At 44.9% G+C, this 20,489-nt stretch overlaps 1 protein-coding gene across 2 annotated transcripts in view; it reads left to right on the top strand.

Annotated features, from left to right (window-relative positions):
- Window positions 1–485: 485 nt before the first annotated feature.
- Window positions 486–20,489, top strand: part of MELK (maternal embryonic leucine zipper kinase) — a 108,639-nt gene continuing 88,635 nt past the window's right edge. Inside the window, exons 1-4 of one of the 2 annotated variants that reach the window (XM_030919640.1) lie at window positions 486–631; window positions 10,347–10,442; window positions 12,411–12,496; window positions 18,107–18,223. In XM_030919640.1, coding sequence (XP_030775500.1) covers window positions 10,385–10,442; window positions 12,411–12,496; window positions 18,107–18,223 — 261 coding nt within the window. In that variant the 5' untranslated portion in view covers window positions 486–631; window positions 10,347–10,384. The remainder of the gene's footprint in view (window positions 632–10,346; window positions 10,443–12,410; window positions 12,497–18,106; window positions 18,224–20,489) is intronic. The other variant, XM_030919641.1, reaches the window with a different exon arrangement.

The raw sequence follows: 20,489 nt of genomic DNA, 5'->3' as shown, positions 1-20,489 counted from the left end.
AGGCGTGGTGGCGCGTGTCTGTAGTCTCAGCTATCGGAGTTCTTATTCCTCGTGGCAACACATTTTGGAGAGGGGGAGGTATTCCTGTCTTTGCTGGGTGGGAGAACGGCCAGTGGGCAAGGGAGAACGAAAATGAGAACTGTGACTGCCAGAGGGCACGTCAATTTTAGGAAGAGAACGTAAGAAAGTTGGGTTATGTGGAGACTTGACATATCCACGCCACACGGAAAATCATCACGTGCCCTCCGGGGCAAGACCAAGGCCTCAAGTCACCCCTAAGACCAAGGCCTCAAGTCACCCCTCGCAGCCGAGTGGACCTCCCGGCCATCCCTTTCAGGGCTGCACAGCTACCCCGTACCGTTGCCCCGGTGAGAACCTCCCCGCACTGTGCGCGCCCCCGCCTGCCGTGCGCGTCCGCTTCCCTGGGATTCTGTGCCGCGCGCGCCCCGGCCGCGCCCCGCCCCGCCCCGCCCCTTCCGGCCCGGGAGATTTGATTCCCTTGGCGGGCGGAAGCGGCCACAACCCGGCGATCGAAAAGATTCCTAGCAACGCTGCACCAGCCGCTTCTGTCAGGACAGCGCGCCCCTGTCCTTCTGTCGGGCGCCGCCCCGCCGTGCCCTCCGCCCCTCAGGTCAGTTTTCCCGCCTGCCCGCCGGAGTCACAGGTGAGGGCTGGAGTCTGGGCTGTGCGGGGCGCAGCGGCCCAAGCCCAGTTTGCTCCTGGCTCTCGGGAGACTGGAGGATTTCATCGGAGCCCCGCGCTTTACCAGCCCTGTTCCCTGGATAAGATATTTAAGGCCGGGCGCGGTGGCTCAAGCCTGTAATCCCAGCACTTTGGGAGGCCGAGACGGGCGGATCACGAGGTCAGGAGATCGCAGACCATCCTGGCTAACACGGTGAAACCCCGTCTCTACTAAAAAATACAAAAAAAAAAAAAAAAAAAAAAAAACTAGCCGGGCGAGGTGGCGGGCGCCTGTAGTCCCAGCTACTCGGAGGCTGAGGCAGGAGAATGGCATAAACCCGGGAGGCGGAGGTTGCAGTGAGCTGAGAACCGGCCGCTGCACTCCAGCCCGGGCGACAGAGCGAGACTCCGTCTCAAAAAAAAAAAAAAAGATATTTAACCTTTCCAACCCGCGTTTTTCTCCTCCGTAAGTGGGGATAATGACCATGTCTACTTAACAGGGTTATTGAAGTGTTCAGACCAAGCGTTTGCCACCTAGGAGGCTGCGATAGATGTGAATTCCCATTTCCAGTTTCCGTGACTCTTCTCCGCTAAAAAAGTTCACAGAACAGTTTCGAGTTTTTTCTATTTGTACAACTCAGTTTCCTGGGGCAGTCCAGTAAAAAAGGAGATGTGTTATCACTACCTTTTCAGAGTCCAAATCCATCCTCTCCTATCATCTCCCCAAAGTAGTGGCTTCAGAGGCTCACACTAAAAGGGGATTTTTTTTTTCTTTTTCTTCGAGATGGAGTTTAACTCTTGTTGTCCAGGCTGGAGTGCAATGGCACGATCTCGGCTCACTGCAACCTCCGCCTCTCGGGTTCAAGCGATTCTCCTGCCTCAGCCTCCCGAGTAGCTGGGATTACAGGCATGCGCCACCACGCCCTGCTCATTTTTGTAGTTTTAGTAGAGAGGGGGGTTTCACCACGTTGGCCAGGCTGGTCTCGAACTCGCGTCCTCAAGTGATTCGCCCACCTTGGCCTCCCAAAGTGCTGGGATTACAGGCGTGAGTCACCGCGCCCGGCCTAAAAGGGGAATTTGCACCGAATGCTGTATCAGTAATAGGAGCAGCAGGATTGCTCCCACCAAGAAACCTGGTGTAGGGTTGGGGGAGTTGGAAGGGGTATACTCAGGAAAGGCTGCCCAAGAGAGGGATTAGGCCCCTAGTACTTAGGGCGAGTAATTACCTTTGGTATTTCTCCTTCGTTAGTTGAATGAGGTGAGTATCAGGAGCCTGGATTGTTGCTTAGAGGCCAGTGTTCCTAACTTTGGTTTATATTTTGGTTTCTGTTTCCCATGGAGTCTGGGAGAAATTAGAAAATCAGAAAAGTCAGAAAAGCCCTTACTGGGCCTTCGTGGGCTTGTTTCGCCAGAGGGTCTGCCCTTTCTGTGTAACTACTGTGGACCAACTAGATGGGCGAATCCATCCCAATGAGTGCCTCATTGTTGGTGTTCCCAGAAGCCTTTGCAAGGGAGCAGGGCAGGATGCTAATTAAATGTGTTGCAAGGCCACATTATAAACCATTCTGAGCCCGGCGTGGTGGCTCACGCCTGTAATCCCAGCACTTGGGGAGGCTGAGGCGGGCGGATCACTGGAGGCCAGGGGTTCTAGACCAGCCTGGCCAACATGGCGAAACCCCGTCTTTACTAAAAACACACACATACGCGCGCGCGCACACACACACACACACACACACACACACACACACACACACACAAATTAGCCGGGCATGGTGGCGCATGCCTGTAATCCCAGCGACTTCGGAGGCTGAGGCACAGGAATCGCTGGAACCCAGGAGGAGGCACAGGTTGCGGTGAGCCGAGATCAAGCTACTGCACTCCAGCCTAGGTGACAGAAGGAGACCCTGTCTCAAGCAAATAAACAGACAAACAAAACCCAAAAAATCATTCTGTATTCTACTTCCTCTTTGAAATTATCCTCAGCATCAGTGTCTTTCCAGGCTCTGAGGAAAAGGTAAATGTATTATGTGGCAAGTAATAGACTAGCCCAAATAATACTGTTAAAAAATGCCCCCGATTTGTTGCTATCCTTTAAAATTTAACCATAAACGTCTTCTCGTTATCCCAATTCCTTTCTCTTCAGAGAAGTTTAAAGACCCCAATTATAGGCCAGGCACGGTGGCTCACGCCTGTAATCCCAGCACTTTGGGAGGCCGAGGTGGGTGGATCATGAGGTCAGGAGTTCAAGACCAGCCTGGCTAAGATGGTGGAACCCTGTCTCTACTAAAAATACAAAAAATTAGCCGGGCGTGGTGGCACACACCTGTAATCCTAGCTACTCGGGAGGCTGAGGCAGAAGAATTGCTTGAACTCGGAGGGTGGAGGTTGCAGTGAGCCGAGATTATTACACCACTGCACTCCATCCTGGGCAACAGAGACTCCGTCTCAAAAAAAACCAGTTACATATACCCCAATTCTTCTATCTATTTAGTCAAGCCCAGAAGGGCACTCAGGTGTCTGACTGGGGTCTAATTTCCTTCTTCATTATTCACAGTTGAGAGACTGTCTTCCACATTGACTGTTAATATACCTCCTTCAGCAGCTACAAAGTTGGGTAACTCTGTTCACAAGGCTTTTCTGTATTCTGTATTAACAAACTCTAGAGGATAAACAGGGCACATACGAATATTTAGAACCAGCTCCACATTCACAAAGATTTACAAATCAAGTATAATCTGTGATTAGTGTAGCAGTTTGTAATGTAAGCACCAGTTTTCTTGCATAGCATCAACGATATTCCCTGGATTCAGTAGATATAATCTAGGCCCACATTGGTATTACTCATCCAAAGACATGGTGTAATTTGAGAGAAGGGCGTAGATAGAGAAAATGGAAGAAAGAAAGAAAAAAAAAAAAGCACATGGCTTCACTCTTACCTTACTTGTTAAATGGACAGCTAGCCCATCTCTGGTAGTTTTCCAGAGGCCATGACTGGGATGTTTATAACCCTTTAGGGAGAAGTCTATTAAGTTAATTATGACACTCTTAAATCCCTAATCTGGGAAGTGAATTCCAACATCTTACAAATTGCTTTCTCTTTCTGAGTGACAATTTGAAATAGTCCAGTCCTTTGCATGGAATGTAGACATGCACATTCAGATTTATAGCCCAGTGTTTCTCCATTTCCATTCTCCTGCTCATTTTCTTCTCCTGTGTCAGGATTCCAGAGATTTCTGAGACTTAGGTTGACCTCTGTACTTTTACTGTTTTTGTTGCCTTTTGGAATTTTTTAGTCCTATGGTTCCTGTTTGTTTTTAGGATGAGGTTCCAGTTTATCCCCACATTTGCCCCGCTGACAAATGCCCTTTAAAATATTTCTGAATTAGTGTTGCTATTTAAAGTATTTAATCCTGTGCCTTCAGGTGCCCAGTGAGAATAAATTTGTCCTCTGTGGTATCTCTTTGCCATGAGTAACTTTTTCTACTTCAGTGGAAGCAGAATGTTTGATTGCTATCAACAGTTTTCCCTCAGCACTGGGACCTGACCTTGCTGCTTCTAATGTTTGCCTACCGTGTTCGCGCAGATTTCGTTAGGTTAAATTATCAACCTACTTATTAAGTTGGGTCTAGTGTGATCTCTTCCTAGGAAATGGCTTAATATTATTTATTTTATCAGAATGTCTTTTTGCATGTTATCTTTTTGCGTGCTGTTTCTGCTTTGCTGTTGAAGACTGAGCCCTGTTTTTTAAAGCCGATTTAATTTTTTTCTTGAGTTTTGATATTTCTCCTTCTAAAGCTTCTGCTCTAGTTTTCTATTCATTGACGAATTTTTTTTTTTTTTTTTTGAGATGGAGTCTCACTCTTGTTGTGCAGGCTAGAGTGCAGTGGCGTGATCGCGACTCACTGCAACTTCTACCTCCTGGGTTCAAGCAATTCTCCTTCCTCAGCCTCCCGAGTAGCTGGGATTACAGGTGTGCGCCACCATGCCTGGCTAATTTTTGTATTTTTAGTAGAGACAGGATTTCTGTATGTTGGTCAGGCTGGTCTTGAACTCCTTACCTCAGTTGATCCACCTGCCTTGGCCTCCCAAAGTGCTAGGATTACAGGCGGGAGCCACTGTGCCCCGCCAGCTTTTTACTTGCTGATAATAATTTTCCTTTTCTCTCCAAGTAAAATGATTCATGGAATCAGTGTTTCAGGCATTGAAAAATGATATTTTTAAAATATCATCTTTTTAAAATAAAAAGAGCCTTTGTGGCTCTTGGGGTTTTGATAACTTCATTCAGATTTTTCTCCACCTCAATTTAAGAAGACTACTCATCATTGTATGAAGGGCCTTCTCTTATTACTCTGTCTTCCTTTATAAGCTTACCCCACTTTTGAGGTTGAACTCATACTCTAGGTCTTCCAAATTCATGGCCATTATTAAGGCTTAGTAACATGCTAGTCACTCAGTTCTGGATAAGAACAGGGTAAAGAACACAGAATTTGAAGGTAGTTTATGTGGCACCTGCCACTCATCAATTTGAGGCTTAAACAGTCATGCTTGGCCAGCGCGGTAGCTCACACCTGTAATCCCAGCAATTTGGGAGGCCAAGGAGAGTGGATCACCTAAGGTCAGGAGTTTGAGACTAGCCTGGCCAACATGGCGAAACGCCGTTGCTACTAAAAATACAAAAATTAGCCGGGTGTGGTGGTGTTCACCTGTAGTCCCAGCTACTCGGGAGACTGAGGCAGGAAAATCGCTTGAACCCGGGAGGTGGAGGTTGCAGTGAACTGAGATCGCACCACTGCACTCCAGCCTGGGCAACAGAGTGAGACTCCATCTCAAACAAACAAACAAACTAGCCAGGAGTGGTGGCATGTGACTGACCTTGACTAGTTTTTAATTTTTTTTTTTTTTTGAGACAGAGTCTCGCTCTGTTGCCCAGGCTGGAGTGCAGTGGTGTGATCTCACCTCACTACAAGCTCCGCCTCCTGGGTTCACGCCATTCTCCTGCCTCAGGCTTCCAAGCAGCTGGGACTACAGGCACCCACCACCACGCCCGGCTAATTTTTTGTATTTTTAGTAGAGACGGGGTTTCACCATGTTAGCCAGGATGGTCCCGATCTTCTGACCTCGTGATCCGCCTGCCTCAGCCTCCCAAAGTGCTGGGATTACAGGCGTGAGCCACCGCGCCCGGCCTAGTTTTTAATTTTTAATTTTTATTATATTTATTTATTTATTTGAGACACAGTTTAGCTCGTTACCCAGGCTGGGGTGCAATGGCGTGATCTTGGCTCACCGCAACCTCTGCCTCCCGGGTTCGAGTGATTCTCCTGCCTCAGCCTCCCTAGTAGCTGGGATTACAGGCATGGGCCACCACACCTGGCTAATTTTTTATATTTTTAGTAGAGATGGGGTTTCTCCATGTTGGTCAGGTTGGTCTTGAACTCCTGACCTCAGGTGATTCGCCCGTCTCAGCCTCCCAAAGTGCTGGGATTACAGACACAAGCCACCATGCCCAGCTATCTTTATGCTTCTTCCTTTTGCCACTCCTAGCTGTAGGTTTGGTATGGGTAAGACCTTAGCTATCTATGTTTTCAACATTTCAGAGATTTGTCTTTTACTTTTAAGTCTTTACAACTATTATTGATTTTGTATGGTGTGAGATAGAGAGCCAATGTTTTTTTTTTTTCCTTCGCCTAACCAATTGTCCCAGCTCCAGATCTGCATTTCCATCACCTGTTACCTCTAAAAGCAGTCTCAGTTCAGTACCTGTCAACTTTTACTTCCTCTAGGATCTTTGCACCTAAATTCCCTTTTTCTGGAATATTCTCCCTCTAATTGCTGTTAAGGCCTACAGACCAAAGACCACATCTGTAGTAAAAATCATTAGATGTGTTTAGCTTGCTGCAGCAAGAGAAACCATACTCTTGAGAATTTTGGGTAGTCTCAGTGTGAGTTGAAAGGGGCAGAATGAGGGAATAATGAGGTGGGGCTGAGGATGTCCTTGAAGAGAATGAAGTCAGCCAAATAAAGGTTCTTTATTTTAACAGCCTTGAATGGAAACATTGTTTACATGGTCATGTTCAGATTCTATTGAAACCATTGTTCAAGTTTTGATAGGAATATCACAGTCTGATTACTGGCAGGGCGGATTTTCTCAATTCTCATCCTTTGAATTAGAGCTTGGCTTAAATGTTACCTTCTCAGAAACCACTGTTGCTTATTTTTATTTCAGTGTTTATTATGGATAATAATAATAATAATTATTTTTTGAGACAGAGTCTTGCTTTGTTGCCCAGGCTGGAGTGCAATGGTGTGATCTTGGCTCACTGCAAACTCTGCCTCCCGGGTTCAAGCAATTCTCCTGCCTCAACCTCCCGAGTAGCTGGGATTGCAGGCGCACACCACAAGGCCTGGCTAATTTTTGTATTTTTTAGTAGAAACCGGGTTTTAATATGTTGGCCAGGTTGGTCTTGAACTCCTGACTTCGGGATCCGCCCACTCCGGCCTCCCGAAGTGCTGGGATTATAGGCGTGAGCCTCCGCACCTGGCCTATAAATTATAATTTTTTTTTTTTTTTTTTTTTTTGAGGCGGAGTCTTGCTCTGTCGCCCAGGCTGGAGTGCAGTGGCCGGATCTCAGCTCACTGCAAGCTCCGCCTCCCGGGTTCCCGCCATTCTCCTGCCTCAGCCTCCCGAGTAGCTGGGACTACAGGCGCCCCACCTCGCCCGGCTAGTTTTTTTTTTTTTTTTTGTATTTTTAGTAGAGACGGGGTTTCACTGTGTTCGCCAGGATGGTCTCAATCTCCTGACCTCGTGATCTGCACGTCTCGGCCTCCCAAAGTGCTGGGATTACAGGCTTGAGCCACCGCGCCCGGCCAATTATAATTGTTAATTTGTTGTCTACTTATTTGCCTTTTGTCTTCTCTACTAGAATATACACTCCATGAGGGCAGAATCACATTTCTTCTCCATTACAACCCTAGTGCCAAGGGCAGGTTTGGCATATCATAGGTGCTCAGTAAACATCTGTATGAATAAATGAATGAATAAAAGCAAATTCAAGAGTTTTCTAGGACTGCATTTGCAGTTCTTCCAGACACACTGCTGATCTCTAAAAGTCAACCAAGAGGATATTTTCCACAAGTAAGACAGAGATGGTATAGAGTGTGACTTTGTTTATTAATGTGCATAACACGGCCCTACTCATGTCTATGGTTTTTTAAAAAATAAATTACTTGATTTTAAAACTCAGGGAGACAAAATCAATAAGATCTACCTAAGTTTTTTTACAACTAATTTTTATATATTATTTGATGTATACTTAACTGTATATATAACCAACATAAGTTGTGAAGCATAATAAAATACATCATATTCATATTAAAATTGTGTATGACTGGGTTCTTAATTTGGGTATTCCTGATAATACTGATAATTTTTTCATGTTTTTTTTTTTTTTTTTTTTGAGAGAGAGTCTTGCTCTGTCACCCAGGCTGGAGTGCAGTGGTGTGATCTTGGCTCACTGCAACCTCTGCCTCCTGGGCTCAATTGATTCTCCTGCCTCAATCTCCCGAGTAGCTGAGACTGCAGGTGCGTGCCACCATGCCTGGCTAATTTTTTGTAGTTTTAGTAGAGATGGGGTTTCACCATGTTAGCCAGGATGGTCTTCTTTTCCGGACCTTGTGATCTACCCACCTTGGCCTCCTGAAGTGCTGGGATTACAGGCGTGAGCCACTTTGCCCGGGTTTTTTTTTTTTTGAGATGGAGTTTTACTCTTGTTGCCCAGGCTGGAGTGCAATGGCGTGATCTCAGCTTACTGCAACCTCTGCCTCCCAGGTTCAAGCGATTCTCCTGCCTCAGCCTCCCAAGTAGCTAAGATGGCTCCTGCCACCATACCCAGCTAATTTTTGTATTTTTACTAGAGACAGGTTTCGCCATGTTGGCCAGGCTGGTCTCGAACCCTGAGCTCAGGTAATCTACCTGCCTCAGCCTCCCAAAGTGCTGGGATTAGAGGTGTGAGCCACCTCGCCCAGGTTCATGTCTTTTTTTTTTTTTTTTTTTTTTTCTTCAGGCAGCCTCCCAAGCCAGAGTAGGCTCAGAGACTCCCTTTTTCATGTTTTTATTGGCCATTTGTGTTTCTTTGAGAAATTTTTTTTTTTTTGAGACAAAGTCTCGCCCTTTTGCCCAGGCTACGATCTCGGCTCACTGCAACCTCTACCTCGCGGGTTCAAGCAATTCTCCTTTGTCAGCCTCCCAAGTAGCTGGAATTACAGGTGAATGCCACCACGCCTGGTTAATTTTTTGTATCTTTGGTAGAGATGGGGTTTCACCATGTTGGCCAGGCTGGTCTCGAACTCATGACCTCGTGATCTGCCCGCCTCGGCCTCCCAAAGTGCTGGGATTACAGGCGTGAGCCACCATGCCTGGCCGAGAAAACTTTTTTGTATCATTTGCTTATTTTGCTGCTGAGTTTTTCTTACTGTTTTGTCAGAGTTTATGTATTTTCTGTGTACATCCACTATTATATTTGTTGCAAGTATCTTCTCACATTTATGGTTTTCTTTTTTTGATGGTGTCTTTGTATGTATAGAAGAATTTATTTTTATTTTTATTCTTTTTAGAGACATGGTCTTGCTATGTTGCCCACGCTGGCCTCGAACTCCTATGCTCAAGCAGTCCTCCCTAGTGGCTGACAACACATGCGCCACTGTGCCCAGCTGAAGTTCTTAATTTTAATGTTGTTTAATATATTACTTGTTTTCATTATTATTGGTACTTTATTTAAGTGATCCTCTCCTATCCTGAAATAATGACAGTATTCTTTAAAAAGTTTTAAAGGTTTGGCCGGGCGCGGTGGCTCAAGCCTGTAATCCCAGCACTTTGGGAGGCCGAGACGGGCGGATCACGAGGTCAGGAGATCGAGACCATCCTGGCTAACACAGTGAAACCCCGTCTCTAATAAAAAGTACAAAAAACTAGCCGGGCGAGGTGGCCGGCGCCTGTAGTCCCAGCTACTCGGGAGGCTGAGGCAGGAGAATGGCGTAAACCCGGAAGGCGGAGCTTGCAGTGAGCTGAGATCCGGCCACTGCACTCCAGCCTGGGCGACAGAGCGAGACTCCATCTCAAAAAAAAAAAAAAAAAAAGTTTTAAAGGTTTATGTTTCATACTTTTTAAGTCTTTATCTGGAATATATTTTTTTTTTTTTTTTTTTTTTTTTTGAGACGGAGTCTCGCTCTGTCACCCAGGCTGGAGTGCAGTGGCCGGATCTCAATTCAGCTCACTGCAAGCTCCGCCTCCTGGGTTCACGCCATTCTCCTGCCTCAGCCTCCTGAGTAGCTGGGACTACAGGCGCCCGCCACCTCGCCCGGCTAGTTTTTTGTATTTTTTAGTAGAGACGGTTTCACCGTGTTAGCCAGGATGGTCTCGATCTCCTGACCTCGTGATCTGCCCGTCTCGGCCTCCCAAAGTGCTGGGATTACAGGCTTGAGCCACCACGCCCGGCCGGAATTCATTTTTATATATGGTGTGAGATAGGAATCCTTTTTTCATATGGCCAATAATCAGTTTTTTCAGTATCGTGTATATGCATAAGACTTATTTAGATTTGCAGTTATAAGAATGGAGGAGATGATCCAGTATTACTTCCTTTATTGATTATGTACTCTCTGTCTTCTAGGTTCTTTTTCTAATTCTAAATAAACTTGCAAGAGGACTATGAAAGATTATGATGAACTTCTCAAATATTATGAATTACATGAAACTATTGGGACAGGTAATTATTATTATTTTTGGAGGTAGTGGATAGATCAACTATTTGAGAGTATAGATTATTTGGGTAGGCATGAGGTTTTTCGTCTAACCCATCCAGTTTTAAAATTCTTCTACCTACTTCAGTAAGAAAACGTGGAGCAAGCAGAGAGGAGAATAGTAGGAGAAGCCCTGTAGGTTATTGCAAGAACTTTGATTTTATTCTAAATAAAAAATTTATTCTAAATATTTCTTTTTTTTTTTTTTTTTTTTTTTTTTTTTTTTTTTTTTTTTTTTTGAGACGGAGTCTCGCTCTGTCGCCCGGGCTGGAGTGCAGTGGCCGGATCTCAGCTCACTGCAAGCTCCGCCTCCCGGGTTTACGCCATTCTCCTGCCTCAGCCTCCCGAGTAGCTGGGACTACAGGCGCCCGCCACCTCACCCGGCTAGTTTTTTGTATTTTTTAGTAGAGACGGGGTTTCACCATGTTAGCCAGGATGGTCTCGATCTTCTGACCTCGTGATCCGCCCGTCTCGGCCTCCCAAAGCGCTGGGATTACAGGCTTGAGCCACCGCGCCCGGCCTCTAAATATTTCTTTTATTTCTTGACTTTTATTCTAAATAAAAGTCATTGGAGAGTTTTGAGTTAAGGGATAATCTGACTTTTGTTTTTACAGAGTTGCTGTGGTGCTTGGTAGGTAAGAGGTTGGGTGAAGGAGGGCAAGAGCAGAGGCAGGGAGATGTTAGCAGGCTATTGCAATAATTCAGGTGTTGATGCTAGAGGTGATGGTGGTGTGGATGAGCATGATGTAGTAAAAGCAGTGAAAGGGGTGGGATTCTATATACTTTACACACCCCCATATATACACACCTATGTGTGTGTTTTTATTGAGGTATAACATATAGTAAAATATGCAAAGTGCAATAATCCCAGTAGAGTTTTACACATATATATGTATACACACACCCATATATTCCCTGCGTGGATCAAGACATAGACCATTGCCAGGGAGTACCTGCCTACTTTCCCCCAAGGTAACCATTGATATATTTTGAAGACAGAGCCAGTGGGATTTATTGATGGGTTGGAGTGCTAGAGAAAGAGAAGGGCTAAGGATGGTTCCAGGGTTTTTGGCCTGAGCACCAGGGAAAATGGAGTTGCCCTTTGTTGAAAGGAAGAAGACCATGGGAGAGATTACTAGGAAGTTCTTTTTGGAAATTTTATTTATTTTTTTATTTATTTTTATTTTTTTATTTTTGAGACAGAGTCTTGCTCTGTCGCCCGGGCTGGAGTGCAGTGGCCGGCTCTCAGCTCACTGCAAGCTCCGCCTCCTGGGTTCACACCATTCTCCTGCCTCAGCCTCCGGAGTAGCTGGGACTACAGGCGCCCGCCACCTCGCCCAGCTAGTTTTTTGTATTTTTTAGTAGAGACGGGGTTTCACCGTGTTAGCCAGGATGGTCTCGATCTCCTGACCTCGTGATCAGCCCGTCTGGGCCTCCCAAAGTGCTGGGATTACAGGTTTGAGCCACCGAGCCCGGCCGGAAATTTTAATTTGGAGATTTCTTTTAGCTGCCTGAGTAGAGACATTTATCCAGCTTTTGATCCAGTTTTGAAAAATAATTGCTTATCTTCAAAGTTTTAAAACTGAGTGGAATTTTCACATAATTTGTCTTTGGCCTCAGCAACTTTATATTGTGTTCTAGCAGTGTTAACTATAAAGGAAATTTAATTGCAGTGTTAATCATAAAGCAAATTTCTAAAGTGAGTTCTGTTGTTTTGTTTTTTATTACAAAGTTAGAGATACACTTTCATGGTAAAAACAAACAAACAAAAAAAACCTTTAGCTAGACATTGGATAACAAGAAGCAACGGGAAAAAAATGCCACAAACTTCTAGGAACATTTGGCTTGATAGAGTCTTTTAAAATTATTATTTATAAAAAGGTGTTTGTGCCTGAGTCCTTGCTTATGCTGTCATAATACATTTTCCTATTTAGGTGGCTTTGCAAAGGTCAAACTTGCCTGCCATATCCTTACTGGAGAGATGGTAGCTATAAAAATCATGGATAAAAACACACTAGGGGTAAGTTTAAATTTATTTTAAAAATAGTCTACTTATAGATCAGTTTTGTGAATTAAAACCTGAATTGTTCTAATGTTCTAGTTACTGCTGTTAGAATATTTTTATAGCTTTTAAAAAAACATATAGGCCGGGCGCGGTGGCTCAAGCCTGTAATCCCAGCACTTTGGGAGGCCGAGACGGGCGGATCACGAGGTCAGGAGATCGAAACCATCCTGGCTAACACGGTGAAACCCCGTCTCTACTAAAAAATATGAAAAACTAGCTGGGCGAGGTGGCAGGCGCCTGTAGTCCCAGCTACTCGGGAGGCTGAGGCAGGAGAATGGTGTGAACCCAGGAGGCGGAGCTTGCAGTGAGCTGAGATCGCGCCACTGCACTCCCGCCTGGGCGACAGAGTGAGACTCTGTCTCAAAAAAAAAAAAAAAAAAAAAAAAAAAAAAAATATATATATATATATATAGATAGATCTGCGGTTTTAAAAAGTAATCTGGGGGAAGGGATTACTTTGTTCTTCAGATTTTAATGCAGGGCAGTGGCACATATTTGAAGTCTATCATCCATCTGTAGTGTGTAGGTGTTTCTGGATATTAATATGTCCCATCTTTCTTTTCTTTTCTTTCTTTTTTTTGAGTGGCACAATCTCGGCTCACTGAAAGCCCTGCCTTCCAGGTTCACGCCATTCTCCTGCCTCAGCCTCCTGAGTAGCTGGGACTACTGGTGCCCACCACCACGCCCGGCTAATTTTTTTGTATTTTTTTTTTTTTAGTAGAGACGGGGTTTCACCGTGTTAGCCAGGATGGTCTTGATCTCCTGACCTTGTGATCCGCCTGCCTCAGTCTCCCAAAGTGCTAGGATTACAGATGTGAGCCACTGTGCCTGGCCCCATCTTTATTTTCTTATGATACTTTTACTAAATATAAATATATGAATCATTTTTGTAGTATAGATAGGTGGACAGGTAAGTATTATGTCCTAGCTTTTTTTTTTTTTTTTTTGACAGAGTCTCACTTTGTCGCCCAGACTGGAGTGCAGTTGCACAATCACAGCTCACTGCAGCCTGTACCTGCTGGGCTTAAGTGATCCTCCCACCTCAGCCTCCAAGGTCTCACTCTGTTGCCCAGGGTGGTCTCAAACTTCTGGCTTCAAGCAATCTTCCCATCTCAGCCTCCCAAAGTACAGGAAATGTAGGGGTGAGCCACTGTACTTGGCCTGTCCCAGCATTTTATTCAAAATGGCTTTAGAAGTTATCTAATTAAATCCTTTTCCTAATCAGCCTCTTTTTCCTCTGTGTGAATTCTTCCAGGATGAACAGCTTGTTACCTCCTAAAGCAGCCCATTCAATTTGTGGTGTTGGCTACAATGTATAAAAAGTTATTTTTATATTGAGATAAAGCCTGTTTCTTTTGGTGGTTTTTCTAGGGCTTCTATACCCCTTCCAGTGTTTGAAGTCACCTTGAGTCATCTTTTTTTTCTAATTCTTCCTAACATGCTTTGTTTTGTTTTTTGTTTTTTTTTTGAGATGGAGTCTCGCTCTGTCACCAGGCTGGAGTGCAGTGGCACCATCTCAGCTCACTGCAACCTTCGCCTCCTGGGTTCAAGTGATTCTCCTGCCTCAGCCACCCAAGTAGCTGGGACTACAGGTGTGTGCCATCACATCCAGCTAATTTTTGTATTTTCAGTAGAGACGGGATTTCATCATGTTGGCCAGGCTGGTCTCGAACTCCTGACCTCAAGTGATTCACCCACCTTGGCCTCCCAAAGTGCTGGGATTACAGGTGTGAGCCACTGCTCCCAGCCTAACATTTTGTAAATGTTCTTAATTATCAAACATAAAAAATAATTTTTGGTTGGATGTGGTGGCTCATCCCTGTAATTCCAGCACTTTGGGAAGCTGAGGCCAGAGGATTGCTTGAGGCCAGGAGTTCGAGACTAGCCTGGGCAATATGGCAAGACTTGTCTCTACAAAAAATAAAAAAAATTAGCCAGGTATGTTTATGCATGCCTATAGTCCCAGCTACTCAGGAAGTGGTGGTTGGGAGGATCCCTTGAGCCTAGGAGATTAAGGCTGCTGTGAGCTGTGATTGCACCACTGCACTCTAGCTTGGGCAACAGAGCAAGATCCTGTCTAAAAAAAAATTTTGTTTTGATGTTTTTTTTTTTTTTTTTTTGAGACGGAGTCTCGCTCTGTCGCCCGGGCTAGAGTGCAGTGGCCGGATCTCAGCTCACTGCAAGCTCCGCCTCCCGGGTTTACGCCATTCTCCTGCCTCAGCCTCCCGAGTAGCTGGGACTACAGGCGCCCGCCACCTCGCCCGGCTAGTTTTTTTGTATTTTTTTAGTAGAGACGGGGTTTCACCATGTTAGCCAGGATGGTCTCGATCTCCTGACCTCGTGATCCGCCCGTCTCGGCCTCCCAAAGTGCTGGGATTACAGGCTTGAGCCACCGCGCCCGGCCTTTTTGTTTTGATGTTTTTATTGTTGGAATGAGATAGGGCTTAATATCAATTGTTACCTACTTTTTTAATTGTTAAGGATATAAGTTCTGATTAACACATAAATAAGTCAAAGAGAGCCAGGCACGGTGGCTCACACCTGTAATCCCAGAACTTTGGGAGGCCAAGGTGGGTGGATTGCCTGAGGTCAGGAGTTTGAGACCAGCCTGGGCAACATGGTGAATGCCCTTCTCTACAAAAAATACAAAAAGTTTAGCTGGACGTCGTGGTACACACCTGTAGTCCCAGCTACTTGGGGGCGCTGAGGTGGGAAGATCACTTGAGTCTGGCACGTTGTGGTGCAGTGAGCCGAGATGGTGCCACTGTACTCCAAACTGGGCAACAGAACAAGACCCTGTCTCCAGAAAAAAAAAAAAAAGTCAAAGAGAATGTAAGTAGTTTTGTTATAGCAATGTCATTAAATTCTTTGAATTTCTTCCTAAATATATGCTAAAATCATACAGTGACCAGTATAAGAAATTATTTTTAATCATCTGTCAGTGGACAATTCAGGCTTTCCTTCAGTTTTTTTGTTTTATTCAATTTTTTATTTTCTATTTATTAATCTAAGAAAAAAGCATTAAAACCATTTTTCTTGAGTATTTAAACATGAGTATCAATAAGATTAAGCAGTTTAAACTGCTTAACCCTTAAACAGTTTAAATTTCAGTTATAACTTTAGTGTGACTTACTTTAACACTTCAAATACTTAAATAGCAAACAAAATTTTAAATAACACAAAATGTGTTATCACACTGATGCTCAAAACTTATTCTAAAGTGTCAGTATGACATTCATGATTTCTAAACTTGTTTTTATATTTTCTGTTGTTATTATGCTTATTTTAGTTATTTCCTAGGATTTTAATAGTATTTTGATTACTTCCATGGTTTTATTTATTTTTATTTTTATTTATTTATTCATTTTGAGATGGAGACTGGCTCTGTCGTCCAGGCTGGAGTGCAGTGGCGCGATCTTGGCTCACTGCAAGCTCCGCCTCCCAGGTTCATGCCATTCTCCTGCCTCAGCCTCCCGTGTATCTGGGACTACAGGCGCCCGTCACCATGCCCGGCTAATTTTTTTTTGGATTTTTAGGGGTTTCACCGTGGTCTCAATCTTCTGACCTTGTGATCCGCCCGCCACGGCCTCCCAAAGTGCTGATATTACAGGCGTGAGCCACCAGGACTGGCCTTATTTATTTACTTTTTTTTTTGAGGCGAGTCTCGCTCTGTCACCAAGGCTGAAGTGCAGTGACGTGGGTCTCTGTTCACTGCAAGCTCCACCTCCTGGGTTCCCGCCATTCTTCTGCCTTAGCCTCTGGAGTAGCTGGGACTACAGGCACCAGCCACCACGCTTGGCTAATTTTTTTGCATTTTTAGTAGAGACGGGGTTTCACCGTGTTAGCCAGGATGGTCTCGATCTCCTGACCTCTTGATCTGCCCGCCTCGGCCTCCCAAAGTGCTGGGATTACAGGCATGAGCCACCGCGCCCAGCCGATTACTTCCCTGGTTTTAGTCATCAGTCTTCCTCCCCACAAAGAAAAAAGATTATCATACCAACATAGTCAAAGTTACAGTTGATTTTTCGTCAAGACGTGACATCTAGTTGTATAGTCCTGGATAACTGGATCCTGAGCCACTGGCCATTAGACGGAGTCCCTTTTTATTTTATTTTATTTGTTTTTCAAGATGGAGTCTTGCTCAGTCACCCAGGCTGGAGTGCAGGGGTATGATCTTGGCTTACTGCAACCTCTGCCTCCCGGGTTCAAGCAATTCTGCTGCATCATTCTCCCGAGTAGCTGAGATTACAGACATGCGCCTTCATGCCCGGCTAATTTTGTATTTTTTTTTTTTTTTTTTGAGACGGTGTCTCGCTCTGTCGCCCAGGCTGGAGTGCAGTGGCGCGATCTCAGCTCACTGCAAGCTCCGCCTCTCGGGTTCATGCCATTCTCCTGCCTCAGCCTCTAGAGTAGCTGGGACTACAGGCTACCGCCACCACGCCCTGCTAATTTTTTTGTGTTTTTAGTAGAGACGGGGTTTCACTGTATTAGGCTGATCTCGATCTTCTGATCTCATGATCCTCCCGCCTTGGCCTCCCAAAGTGCTGGGATTACAGGCGAGAGCCACCGTGCCCGGCTTAATTTTGTATTTTTAATTTTGTATTTTTAGTAGAGACAGAGTTTCTCCATGTTGGTCAGGCTGGTCCTGAACTCCCGACCTCAGGTGATCCACCCATCTTGGCCTCCCAAAGTGCTGGGATTATAGGCGTGAGCCACTGCGCCTGGCCCAGAGTCCCTTTTTTTTTTTTTTTGAGATGGAGTTTCGCTCTTGTTGCCCAGGCTGGAGTGCAATGGCACGATCTCAGCTCACTGCAGCCTCCCAGGTTCAAGCAATTCTCCTGCCTCAGCCTCCTGAGTAGCTGGGATTAGAGCCATGCGGCACCACGCCTGCCTAATTTTATATTTTTAGTAGAGATGGGGTTGGTCAGGCTGGTCTCAAACTCCCAACCTCAGGTGGTCTGCCCACCTCAGCCTCCCAGAGTGCTGGGATTATAGGCGTGAGCCACCGTGCCCGGCCTAAGTCCCTTTTTATAATGAAGTTTTACTTTTTACTTGGTGATATCTCTAAGCTTCTGTCCTTTAAAGTTTTTTCAGCTTGGCTTATCTTCGTCTCCCCACCCAAGTTTTTATTTTGAAAGTTTCAAGACCTCAGAAAAGATAGGAGACTGAGACAGTGAATACCCGTATACCTTTCACCTAAGTTCACTGGTTTTTTGCTCAGCATACTTCTTAAATGGTGTTGCTGAGGCTGAAAGTGGTAGCTTAGGCATGAGAACTGAGTAGTGTTTCTGTCATTTTCCTTGTTTGGAATGCTAACCTAAGGGGTCTGAGATTGTTTCCTGGATGTTGTACTGTTGACCCACATTGAACCTGTCTTTCATAAAATCTCCAATGCCCATTTCATGTACATGCAAATAAATATTGCTATATTTTTCTGTAGTGTTGAACAATTTTTGGGGGGCTTTTTGATAGCTTTTGCTACTTAGTATTAAAGCTGGTCGTATTGGAGCTTGAAATACCACCGGAATAAGTTTATTGCTCATTCCATATGATGTTTTGTCCCAGAGCGATTTGCCCCGAATCAAAACGGAGATTGAAGCCTTGAAGAATCTGAGACATCAGCATATATGTCAACTCTACCATGTGCTAGAGACAGCCAACAAAATATTCATGGTTCTTGAGGTTAGTAGTATGTTCTAGATACCTAAAAACATTTGGTGACTTTATCAGTAGTAAAAGAGAAAAGTACATTTCACCTCAAAGATTAGAATAGATGTTAAGCGACTTACCTGTTTTGTTCCATTTGTAACAATTTAGATCAAGTAGATGTATATAATAAATTGGAGATTCAGTGTAAATGTCATCTTTCTAATACACCCCTAATGGGGTAGTATGGTTTATTAGATAGAATATGTTAGAATTTTCTCCTAGAGGGAAGGACTCATTCTAGTTTTTTTTTTTTTTTTTTTTTGAGATGGAGTCTTGCTCTGTCGCCCAGGCTGGAGTGCAGTGGTGCAATCTCGTCTCACTGCAAGCTCCACCTTCCGAGTTCACGCCCTTCTCCTGCCTCAGCCTCCCGAGTAGCTGAGACTACAGGCGCCCGCCACCACTCTCGGCTAATTTTTTACATTTTTAGTAGAGACGGGGTTTCACCATGTTAGCCAGGATGGTCTTGATCTCCTGACCTTGCCCGCCTCAGCCTCCCAGAGTGCTGGGATTATAGGCGTGAGCCACCACGCCCGGCCTCATTCTAGTTTTATATAGTATATTAATTTCCTACGACTGTTGGAACAAATTACTACAGACTTGGTGGCTTAAAGCAACAGAAACTCATTGTCTCACAGTTCTGGAGGTTTGAAGTCTGAAATTAAATGTGGGCAAGGCTGGTTCCTTCTGGAGGTTCTGAGGGGGAATCTGTTTACTGCCTCTTTGTTAGTTTTTGGTAGTTGCTGGCAGTCCTGGGCACTCCTTGGTTTATAGATGCACCACTCCCATCTTGGCTTCTGTCTTCAAATGGTGTTTTCCTCTCTGTGTGGCTCTGTCTCTTTTCTTTTTTTTTTTTTTTTTTTTTTTTTTTGAGACTGAGTCTTGCTCTGCCACCCTGGCTGGAGTGCAGTGGCTGGATCTCAGCTCACTGCAAGCTCCGCCTCCCGGGTTTACGCCATTCTCCTGCCTCAGCCTCCCGAGTAGCTGGGACTACAGGCGCCCGCCTCGTCGCCCGGCTAGTTTTTTGTATTTTTTTAAGTAGAGATAGGGTTTCACCGTATTAGCCAGGATGGTCTCGATCTCCTGACCTCGTGATCCACCCGTCTCGGCCTCCCAAAGTGCTGGGATTACAGGCTTGAGCCACCGCACCCGGCCTACTCTGTCTCTTTTCAAATGTCTCTCTTCTTAAAAGGACCCAAGGATTAGGCTTACGCTGATCCAGTGACAGTTCAACCCACAGCACTGGGTAGCTTCCAGTGTCTGTTATGTAAACCAAGCAATTTCAAGTTTTAACTTGCCCTTTTTGTCTTGAAAGATATCTTTAGAACTTGTGTTATTCAACTTGTGTAGTTTTTGTTAGTCTCAGCCAAATAATATGTAATTTGCACATGATTTTCACAGGTTAGTACTGTTTTAAAAGCATATTTTAAAAATCATAATTTTGGCCAGGTCCTCTCATGCCTATAATCCCAGCACTTTGGGAGGCTGAAGTGGGAGGATCATTTGAAACCAGTGGTTTAAAACCAGCCTCAGTAACATAGCAAGACCCTGTCTCTACGTACAAGAAAAAAAAAAAGCTGGGTGTGATGGCATGTGGTGCGCATCTGTCATTCCAGCTCCTCAGGAGGCTGAGGCGGGAGAATTGCTTGAGTCCAGGAGTTTGAGGCTGCAGTGAGCCATGATAATGGCACTGTACTCCAGCCTGGGTGACGGAGCAAAACCCTGTCTCTAAAAAATAAAAACAAAAAAATTACAACATTGAATGTTTTGGATCTAGAACTATTTTCTGATGTTACTACACTGTAGATCTATCTACATGGTCCACAATGGTAATTTTAAAACCTCTTTATATTTTTAGCTGATCCCTTTGTTCAAATAAAAGTCTTAGGGCCAGGCGCAGGGGCTCATGCCTGTAACTCCAGCTCTTTGGGAGGCCAAGGCTGGTGGATCACTTGAGGCCAGGAGTTCGAGACTATCCTGGGCAACGTGGGAAAACTTCATTTCTACAAAAAATACAAAAACTTAGCCAGTTGTGGTGGTGCATGCCTGTAGTCCCAGCTACCTGGGAGGCTGAGGTAGGAGGATTGCTTGAGCCTGGGAGGCAGAGCTTGCAGTGAGCTGAGATTGTGCCACTGCACTCCAGCCTGGGTGGCAGAGCGAGACTCTGTCTGAAAAAAGAAAAAAAATTGTTAAACAAAATCTCCCAAGCATCCATGAACCTAGGAGAAAATTTAAAGGTACA

The sequence above is a fragment of the Rhinopithecus roxellana genome, chromosome 16, assembly GCF_007565055.1.
Source record: "Rhinopithecus roxellana isolate Shanxi Qingling chromosome 16, ASM756505v1, whole genome shotgun sequence".
In the NCBI taxonomy this organism is placed as follows: Eukaryota; Metazoa; Chordata; class Mammalia; order Primates; family Cercopithecidae; genus Rhinopithecus; species Rhinopithecus roxellana.
The sequence above is the reverse complement of the archived record's forward strand: the minus strand, read 5'-3'. Positions and strand labels throughout refer to the sequence as shown.